The 10,918-nt window shown below is 44.6% G+C and overlaps 1 protein-coding gene across 1 annotated transcript in view; it reads right to left on the reverse strand.

Moving 5' to 3' along the window:
* CACNB4 (calcium voltage-gated channel auxiliary subunit beta 4) overlaps window positions 1-10,126 on the reverse strand; it is a 282,837-nt gene extending 272,711 nt beyond the window's left edge. The window contains exons 1-2 of the mRNA XM_023217441.1: window positions 9,951-10,126; window positions 9,334-9,417 (exon numbers count right to left, since the gene is read on the reverse strand). Of these exons, the coding sequence (XP_023073209.1) occupies window positions 9,334-9,417; window positions 9,951-10,013 (147 nt within the window). The 5' untranslated portion in view covers window positions 10,014-10,126. The remainder of the gene's footprint in view (window positions 1-9,333; window positions 9,418-9,950) is intronic.
* Between the last annotated feature and the right edge of the window lie 792 nt (window positions 10,127-10,918).

The raw sequence follows: 10,918 nt of genomic DNA on the forward strand, positions 1-10,918 counted from the left end.
TTTGTCATCCAAATGATTACAGTGAGATGACCAGAAAAATTCAGGAGCCGTTGAATAAGTTTTACAGCCCTTACCTAACTAATGCTTTCAAATCATAAATGCCATCCCTTCAGATTCAAGTAACTACCTCTGCTCTATTTATGTGTGTAATAAGAAAAGACACGTTAAAGAAAATAGGGAAGTTTATAAAGGCGCATGTTTACTCTACTCGAAATGAGAACTATCTTTAAGGAATTCCAAAGCACTGATTATATTCAAGCCAGATGATAATACATTAGCCTCATCTATTTCTGAAGGCAGGGTGCCCTAGCACACAGCTTGTCATTATTGTTACTTGAAAGCAGTAAAGCTACAGTATTCCCTTAAAATTGAGTCTATAATTCAGCTTTCTCATGAATTTGGGCTTCTACTTCCAGTCCTACCTCCCTGAGTACCCTCCTTCCTCCTCACAGTACACATGTTTAAATCCATGTGAAATTCTTGATGTGTCCACATAGTCGAGTTCAGAACTGACATTCTTATAGAATGATTTCTTGGTTCATGAAGTACAAGGGCAACTGTGTAAAGCAGGACAGTACTGACTGCTTCAACCAGAGTGTGTTTGGATTGGGGTTTGTTGAGGATAACAGCCCAGCTCTTCTTGAGACTTATCCATTGATGTATTCTAAGACGGAGAGGTATAGCAGAGTGGGTTCCTGGGGATGGTCAAAGAGTGCTTTGCAAGCTTTGTCTTACCATGGCCCACAAAGGAAATAATTGTGCGACATACTGGATTGAGTGGAAGTGAAAAACAGTCCAGAAGCTCAGCCTACACCAGGCTCACCCCACTGAAGGATCATCTTGGAGGATACATGTTTTGAGGCCTGTCACCCATTCTCGGCCCACACGCTCTGTGGGAAAGAAAGCTCCAGCAAAGGGAGAGCAAATAGAGAGATGGCACTGTTCTGGGAAGCTCTCTGTTCCAAAATATGGCTTAAAAAGCATGCAGAGCCAGGCGCAGTGGCTCATGCCTGTAATCCCAACACTTTGGGAGGCTGAGGTGAAAGGACTGCTGGAGCCCAAGATTTGAGACCAGCCTGGGCAATATGGTGAGACCCCATCTCTACTAAAAGTTAAAAAAAAAAAAAAAAAAACCCAGGCTTGGTGGTGCACATCTGTAGTCCCAGTTACTTATAGGCTGACGTGGGAGGATCACGGGAGCACAGGAGTTTGAGGCTGCAGGGAACACAACAAAGAAAGAAAAGAAAGAAAGACAGAGAGAGAGAGAGAGAGAGAGAGAGAAAGCAAGCAGAGGCCAAACACAGAGGGCTACTGAGCAGAATGGGACCTGCATGCCCCACTCTCCACATGTCTGTAGAGTCTTCATGAATTTGAGTGAGTTGCAAGCTGCTCACCCTGGTTAGGATTTATGCTTTATTCTGAGTCAGAGCTTCAGAAATGAGACCAACAATGGACCCAGCTTTGAGGAAGATGAGTATGGACAATGCCAAGACCACACCCAGAAAAGATGGGTCAGACCCAGATTTGAGTGGCCAAAGGAAACCCATTAAACAGTATTGCCTTTTGTTTAAACCTTGTTTGAAAAGGCAGTCTCTGCTTCCTTAATATCCAGGGTTGACCCTGTCTGGGGCAGCAGGTGGAGCAATTAAGGGGAGAGGGCCAAAGCCAGTCATTTTCAGTTTACATTTCCATACAGCTTCCTATAATTTTCTAGAAAAATTAAAACTTGAATCAGAACTTATCTAAGTTTCAATAAAGTCGTACCATTCTAAATTAAAGGATAACTATTTATTCTACAGAAACGAAATTTAGGGCTGGATATGATGGCTCATGCCTGTAATCATAGCACTTTGGGTGGCTGAGGCAGGTGGATCACTTGATGTCAGGCGTTCAAGACCAGCCTGGTCAACATGGTGAAGCCCCATCTCTACTGAAAATACAAAAGTTAGCCAGGCGTGTTGGCAGGTGCCTGCAATCCCAGCTACTTGGGAGGCTAAGGCAGGAGAATCGCTTGAACCTGAGAGGGAGAGGTTTCAGTGAGCTGCGATTGCGCCACTGCACTCCAGCCTGAGCAACAGAGTGTGATTCTATCCCCACCCCCCCCCCCCAAAAAAAAAAAAGAAATGAAATTTTGGCAATTCTATCCATCAAGAACAGAGACTCAGACATAAGTAAAAATGACTAGTTAACGAGTTAGCTGCCCAGTAATTATATTTCTTTCTTTGTAAGCTCAGTTCAATTTATTTAAGCCCCAAAACAAGAAGCAGCACAGTTTGCCAAGAGGGACAGAGTTCTTTCTTGCTCTATCAGAGCAAGGGAAGATTCATTGCACAAAAAACTCACAAAGGAAATAAGTGTGAACTTTTAAAAGTTCATTGTAACTGTATTAAACCATTAGCAAGGAAGATCTACTTACAGAGCAAGTAGCAACTCACAACTTTGCAGACGAAAATGATTCACTACTGTCTTCCATGCAGCTAAAATATAAAAATGGTTGTGCCCCCAGCTTGGCCAGCATGGTGAAACCTCGTCTCTACTAAACATAGAAAAATTAGCCAGATGCAGTGGCAGGCACCTGTAGTCCCAGCTACTTGGGAAGCTGAGGCAGGAGAATCACTTGAACCCAGGAGGCAGAGGTTGCAGTGAGCCAAGATTGTGCCACTGCACTCTAGCCTGGGCAACAGAGTGAGACTCCTTCTCAAACAAAAATAAACATAAATATAACTGGTTGTGCCCCTCCTTGGCTGTTTCCCTCAGATCCACTCCTCCCCCTTCACTGCTCCGCTTTCTATCTCAGGGGGCCACAGCCTGCAGCTTGTTTTCCAGAATCCCAGGTCAGTGGGCTTCTAAAGAGGCTCAGCCAGTGGGAGGAACTGGTAGAAGACTGGAAGGTGGAAGGAATAATCCTACAAGAAGCTAACCAAGCAAACAAAAATTCCATCCATGATAGAACTGGGAAGAAACCACAGTCTCTAAATTCTTCAAGTGATGCTATGGTTCTTCAAGCAACCACACAGATTCAGAACATTTCCGGGATCTAAGAGGAATAAGCTCCATATGTCCTTGCATGTATCCACACCTATGTAACTCTGTGTGTTTGGCTTGTTTATCCAGGGATAAAGTGGACTGTGGCGAAAAAAAGAGTAGAGTCTGAGCCAGGATCCCTTGTGTCTGTTCTACCATTATCTATTGGTATGACCTTTATGTCCTTGGACCTATGTTTTATTCATCTGAAAAAAGAGACTGAAGTATTTTCTTTCTGCAATCTCTTCCTGTTCTAAAATTCTGTGATTCTAAGTTTATGGATACATTTTGCATATATGCATGCCTCTAGACATATGATTATTCTCAGAGCTATGAGCAAAGCATATACCTTCTGTTGATGAATTTGCATTTCATCAGAGAAACATATCTATAACTGGTGCTCAAATTATAACCCAAAGAATTTGTTTGCCAACTTGTTTTATTCTAGTATCAACCTAAAAATCTGAATGTTTTAGATCTCTAAATACAGTGCAGTTCATTGAATTATTGTAACGATCATCTGATGAGCATACCTTAAAAAATACCAGGTTCCTTGCTCTAAGGTAGATGGTTCCAACAATGGCTGCAACTGTATCTTCCATTCCACATGCTCTTTTTTAAAATGAAATATTATTATACACTATTCTGTAATTTATTATTTTCACTTAAATGCATTTCCATACCATTACATGCAGGGTGGCTTCATTTTTTTCTTTAATGGCTGAATAGTACTCTGTAGTATAATATATAGTAGTCCCCCCGTAATCGCGGGGGATACATTCCAAGACCCCAGTGGATGCCTGGAACTATAGATAGTAACAAACCCTATATATATATTATGTATGTTCCTATATATATATACTTAAGATGAAGTCTAATTTGTAAATTAGGCACAGTAAGAGATTAACAACAATAACTAATAATAAAATAGAACAATATTAACAATATGCCATAATAAAATTTATATGTAATGTAGTCTCTTTCTCACTCTCAAAATATCTACTGTACTGTACTTCAGACCTCAGTTGACCACAGGTAACTGAAACCAGGGAATGCAAAACCATGGATAAGAGGGCCCCAATGTGGCCGGCCACGGTGGCTCACGCTTGTAATCCCAGCATTTTGGGAGGCTGAGGTGGGTGGATCACGAGGTCAGGAGATTGAGACCATCCTGGCTAACATGGTGAAACCTCGTCTCTACTAAAATTACAAAAAATTAGCCAGGCCTGGTGGCAGGTGTCTGCAGTCCCAGCTACTTGGGAGGCTGAGGCAGGAGAATCCCTGGAACCAGGGAGTCACAGGTTGCAGTGAGCCAAGATCACGCCACTGCATTCCAGCCTGGGCGACACAGTGAGACTCTGTCTCAAAAAAAAAACTCTTTTACTGACTGCTGCATACATACGTTGTTTCTAGTTTCTCTGCTCAATGTGATGTTTGCTGTGGATTTTAGTAGATAATTTTTATTAGATTTAGGGAGCTGCCTTCTATTCTTTTTTTAAAATCATGTGCCTCTAGATATGCTCTATTCTTAACTTACAAAAGTTATCAAATACTTTTTTGGCATCTACTGATTAACATATATTTTTCTGTAATTTGTTACATAAATTGAATAATCTTTGAATTCCTGTTTATACTATTGGCACTGAATTTGACTTGCTGTTTTTCTGTGCGTGTGTGTGTTTACCCATATGCTCTTTTATAATGTGACCTTGTTGCACCCCATCAAAAGATAGTCTGTTTTCTCTTTCCTTGCAACTGGGCAGGCTCTTGGACATGTTTGGACTTGAGGTTGCAAGAGAAGTGATACAGTGTAGCTTTCGAAACCGGGTCTTAGGAGAGCTGCAGTTTCAGCCTTCACTTCTTGGAACCTAGCCACCATATTATCAGGAAGCTCAAGCAACCATGTTGAGAGGCCCAGGTGGAGAAAAACTGAGCCCCTGCCAAAAGCTCTAGTTGAGTTCTCAGCCGGCAGCCAGCACCAACTGCCAACCCATGTGTGAGGCTACTCTGGACCTTCCAGTCATCCCAGTGCCCATATAACATCACACAATGCAGAACTGTCTGGTTAGTACACAGAAATAAAAAATTATTGTAGTTTTAAGCCACAGAGTTTTGGGAGAAGTTTGTTAGGAGGCAATTTCTCCCCACTAAACAAAGCATTTAATGTTGGAGCAGAACCTCATGTCTAAAATATATCAAGTTAGTCTTCCATCCATCCATGGCTTCACTCATTCAAGTGTATGTTTACTGAACATATACTATGCTAGATGCTGAGAACACAAAGATCAAATGCAGACATGTCCCTGTCCTCATGGAACTCATCTGGATGGGGAGACAGAATGTAACAGAGAAATCTAAGTACATGTTAAATAAAAGTGGTATGCTACTGAAAACCGGCACAAGGCCCTCTCGGAGCCCCTACTTGGGGAACTGACTTTATCAGGAAGGTTAGAAGAGGAAGTGAAGACTAAACTCCCAGATCTCAGGGAAGATTAAAAGTTAACTAGGCAGAAGGAAGGGCAAGAACCTGCCACACAGAGAGCTCAGCATATGCAAAGGACCAGTGGCAAGAAGGAGGACAGTGTGCTCAAACTCTGTGTCCAGAGCTAAGAGATCATGGCTCAAGATGAGGCCAGAAGCAAGTAGGGACCAGGCAAGGTACGGCTTTGCTGGCCTCATAACAGCAGACTTAACAAGGAAAAGTCAACAAACTATTCCCACTCTGATCAGATTTTCTCTTCAAACCCCAGTAGGAAGGGGACTAACTTGGAGTACTCAACCATATAAACCGTAGGTGTAGTGAGACACATGGATAGATATACTTATGGGTATATAATAGATACTTGGGGTACATGATCATTGAGCCCGCCCTCTCATTCCTTGTCACATGTCACTGTACTGTTTGTAGACATCTCTGTCTCCATTGCTAGATTATAAAAATCTTTGAGTATGGGGGCTGTGTCTCATCCATCTTTTCATTCCTCCTGTATAATATCTAACACAGTGCTGGGCACATAGCAAATACTTAAGTGTTTCCTAAAACTTTAAAACATGACTAAATAATCCATTCATAAATAGCCTGTAAGAAGGGCTCTCCTGAAAGAAAATTCTACAGCCTCATTTGGAAAGCCACTCCAATGATGGCAACACTCTTAGGAAGGTCTTGCTGTAAAACATCATTCCTTTCTAATTTGGGCCAATTCTTGAGTTTCATCCTCAATGAAGAGTGAGAACACTTCATCACATTTCCAAAGAAGGCCTTTGTGTATACTTTGAAGATCATTTCTGGGTCACTCCTAGCTTTCTTTCCTTTCAGTGGCAAAGTACTTCATCTTCTCACCTTTCCTCAAAGAAGCCATTTAGTTGCTCCCTGGATTCATTCCAAAACCTCCATGGTGGAGGCCAGCAATCTTGTAGACCAGAAACAAGGTCAAAGATTCCTGAGGGGCTTCATGAGCAGTACTCAGAACGGAAGCAGGCTCTCTTTCTCAGTCTGCTTGTTTTCCAGCCAATTCAAATGTGCATGTGTGTGCGTGCACGCATATGTGCATATATATTCTCACAAATACTGAAACTTTTTAACAAGCTCAAAGAACAAATATTGTCTTATTGGGTGAGTTTGTCAACTGCCTTCTCTGCTTCACCAACAGCCCAATCTTCCCCATCAAATGTGACACCTCGTTTTTTTTGTTTTTGTTTTTGTTTTTAGTGAAAGCTTTTCTCCATATTTTTGTAAATAATATGACAAAGAAATTAGCAATTTTTTTTTTTTTGGTATTCCACTATCTGCTTCAAAGGCATCACACAGACTGTGAAACAGCACCAAGAAATTTCATCGCTCTAATGTATCAAGAATTCGAATATCAATAAATCGCTGATCATTCTATAAATAATGAGACTCTGGTTTTGGTTTTGGTTTGTTTTTGTTTTTGTTTTTGTTTTTTTGACAGAGTCCTGCTCTGTCACCCAGGCTGGAGTGCCGTGGAGCAATCTGGGCTCACTGCAACCTCCACCGCCTAGGTTCAAAAAATTCTCCTGCCTCAGCCTCCCAAGTAGCTGGGATTACAGGCACACACCCCCATGCTTGGCAAATTTCTTTGTATTTTTAGTACAGTGGGAGTTTCACCATGTTAGCCAGGCTGGTTTCGAACTCCTGACTTCAAATGATCCTCCCACCTTAGTCTCCCAAAGTGCTGGGATTACAGGCATGAGCCACTGTGACCCACCCAAGGCTCTGTTAACATAAGCAGCTGTTATGCTTTCATAAAAAATATTTTTTGGCATTTGGGTGAAAATTTCAATTTTATCCCAAAGTTACTGTTAAACTGCATTTGCAATCATTGTCTTTATCTCATCAAAGAAATGTAAATCCCTCAGTGATTTTTATTGTAGCCAATACAGAAGTCTGTATGATGTCATTTGAATGAGATCATGTGTAGGATACTTACTGAGTTGGAAAGTGCTCATAAAAATTAAGTACTATTTTTGTACTGAAAAACAAGAAGATTGTATATACAATACAATTACAATTAACTCCAGAATTTAAATTAGACCATTTAATCAAAGCAATGAATTCCCATTTCATAGATGAAATATATTTATTCAAAAAAATCTACTTTGCTTTAAATTATTCCCAAAATTATTTAGCATGCAATACTTTTAACATTTCTCAAGCCAGCACATAGCAGCACGCTTTACAAGAACTTACATATATATAATCTCAACCAGTTATGGGCATAAATTGAGAAAAGAATAATAATATTAGAATATTATTTTGTTTGTGCTTGGAAGGAAGAATAAAGCATTAGTACAGTTATGTAGATGAACTCAAAAGTTTTAGTCAAACAGCTTATAGAATGAACTGCTGTGTAATTAGTATTTCCAAGAATTTGCAACATTGAAACACCACTAAAAATAGGCACCTACAAAATAAACACCAGCAAGACCTCAAACAGTTGCATAACAGAAAGATGTTTTAAGATAAACAATGTTTGCCCTATCAAATACACAATATACGTACTGCAAAGGGGATAGAATTCACTTTTAGAATGAATTCGGAATCCAAAATGCATTTATTTCCATAATGTACATGCTTAGTGCTTACTGAATTAAAGGGTAGTCAAAATTTCCGCTTCTGCAGAAAGTGAAATTCTGCATAATAAATATCATCTAAATATGCTTTATAGACCCTTTTAGGAGAGGTCTGAGTCCAATTTCGAGGCTAAAGCCTATTCCTCGTTGATATGTTTAAATTGATGATAATCACTAAAGAAACACCAGAGCTGCCATCATAGGTTAGAAAACACATTACACAATACTGAGTAACCTAGAGGGAAAAGAACTTCTCAAGGTCACTTTAGCAGCTCACAGGAAGACCTGGGATAAAAGCCTCTTGGTGAGATGACCAATGTCTTCCTAGGTCACCCGAAACCTAGGACACACCCTGACAATTTCTGTTCCATAGAAAGATCAAGGTGACTCACTTTTGCATGATCTCTCTAGCACCCAGCAGCCAGGGGTGGTTTCATTAACAGCACACGCACAGTTGGAAAACTGAGGACCAATTTCTTGTGCCAAGGTGAAAGCACCTAAGCATCCAGCGTTACCAGCGATCCCGATCCCGAGCACAGACAACTCGCACTAGAACCACGCAGGAGAAAGCCAGCACTAGGAAAACAAACACGAAGTGAAGGCGCACCCAGACTGGGAGCTGAGTGCTGGCCTTCGTTAATTCCTATTTAACCAGATACGGCTGTCTTTCCCTAATTAAGCGAATCAAAGAAACGGTCCTAAAGTGAGACTAAACTTTCTGCTCAAAGTGTCTTTCTTTTGACCGGAGCTTGACGATCTCTCCCAAGATCCACACAGATAAGAGTATTCAAATTAGGACAAAACAGAAGAAACCACTAACTCAACTCGAATCAAACCAGGTCGCCGGCCCCGAGGGGTCTGGTTACTCTAGGTCGAGTTATACGACTTAAAGACATTTCTCCACGCGCCAAAGGTGCAACCAGACATATTTCCAGCTCTCAAATTCAACGTCCCTGACTTAAGCCAGGTCTCCGCCGAAATGTCCACACACACGCACAAACTAACTTCCCGGGGCGATGCGGAGACGCCGGGAAGCGAAGACTTCAAGAGCCCAGGCTAGAGGGAGAGGGACTGAGTCCGAGCACCGGCCTCGGCCGGGAAGGGACGCGCGCGGGCTCGACCCGCAGCTCCCGCACGTGGGGGCCACGACCGGCTCCCGGACCCCGCGCCGCGCGCTCGGCCTCCTCCCCATCCTGCTCTCCCGCCTCCTTCTCTTACCTGTCTGAGGATGAAGCTGGTCGAAGTGGTGCTGCCATCGGATCTTTTCAACCTGCTCCTCCGGGTTGTGGTGCCTCGGGCCACCTGGACTCGACACACGGGACCAGAGAAAAGCCGGTGAGGACCGCAGCGCAGAGCGGGGCGACCACCCCCGGCTGGAGTCCGCCTCTGGACCCGCTCCCAGGGGTCCCCCAGAGCCCGCACCCAAGTCTCCTCCGCGACTCCCAAATAGAGCCCCCATCCCCACCCACCCACTCCAAGCCTCGACGGCTGAAAAGATGCTCCAGAAGAGCAGCCCGCAAGCACCCACCACATCCATTAACAAAGACTCTCAGGGTGCGGGGTCCGAGTCCCCGGCATCCGCTGGGGGAGGCTGCGGGCTCCGGAGCGGGAGCGCAGAGACCTGAAGGAGGGTGAGGAGGAGGAGGAAGAGAAGGAGGAGAAAGAGGAGGAGCGGGAGGAGAAAGGGACGTGGAGGAGGGGTGGGGGAAGCTGGGCCGCCGACTCCCGGGACTGGGGCCCCGCACGCCCGGCACGAAGGCGGGGCGCTCTCGGGCGGCGGAGGAGGTGTGAGGAAGGAAGACGAGGAAGAGGAGGAGGGGGAGGAGGGGCGGTACCTGCGAGGTGGGGGAGTGCGGCCCGTCCGCGGTCCCGTTCTTGGTGTAGGAGGAGGAGGACATGGTTCAGAGCCGCCGCATGGCCAGCCCGTGCGCGGTGGGCGGAGGGCGCTGGCCCCCTAGGCTGGGCTGCGGGCGGAGGGGGAGGGCGCTGGACTTCCCCACCCGGCTCCAGGACCCGCGCCGGCGCCCAGGCTCCCTTCCCGCACTTCGGGGAGCGCGGCACCTTAAAGGGACCGAGGCGCTTCCCCCGCGCTTGCGGCGGGGTCCCGGGGAGGGGGCTTCTCGGAAACTCGCCTACCCGAGCGGATTGGGAGAAGCGCTCTCCCACCTAGCGAGCGCTTTACATCAGAGCTTCCAGAGGATGAAGGGAGGGGGAAATCTGGGATGGGGGTGGCAGGATTAAAATAGTCTGCACAGTTTAAAATGAGACAAAGGTGGCACGGTTCATGAATCAGGACTTGGGGAGGGAAGCTGGTGCAGTGTGGCGGGAGTGGGAAGAACCGAGCGGGTGTGTGTGTGTGTTTGCTGCACTGGAATTTTAAAAGGGCAAGAGCAGAGCCACCTTCCGCGACTTCACTGATCAGCGTACTGTGTAAGGGATGGGGTTTTGTGGTTTGCTTTTCGTCCGTGTCTTTGTATTGCTTTGGCAATTCCATCCTTAGAGCTGCGAGTCACACACATCCAGGCAGTCGTGGGAAACCCAGCCAGCCTGAGTCCGACGCGAGATGCTGCCCCGCCAAAGACCAGTATGTCCTAAGGAGTTTTGAAGGTCATGTTAGACCTACTAAGAAGCAAGAGTTGGTCACTGTGCCTCCCATTTCTTTGCGGATGGATGTTTCCAAGGGGAGAAATTCATCCTTGCAACCGTACACACCGTTTGCCATTGCTTTCCTCCTGTAAATCCATACAAGAGATTAATTTGTGATCAAATTAAAAGAGAGGAATTGCGGAGAGGAAGAATAAGT

Source organism: Piliocolobus tephrosceles, chromosome 11 (assembly GCF_002776525.5).
Source record: "Piliocolobus tephrosceles isolate RC106 chromosome 11, ASM277652v3, whole genome shotgun sequence".
Taxonomy (NCBI): domain Eukaryota; kingdom Metazoa; phylum Chordata; class Mammalia; order Primates; family Cercopithecidae; genus Piliocolobus; species Piliocolobus tephrosceles.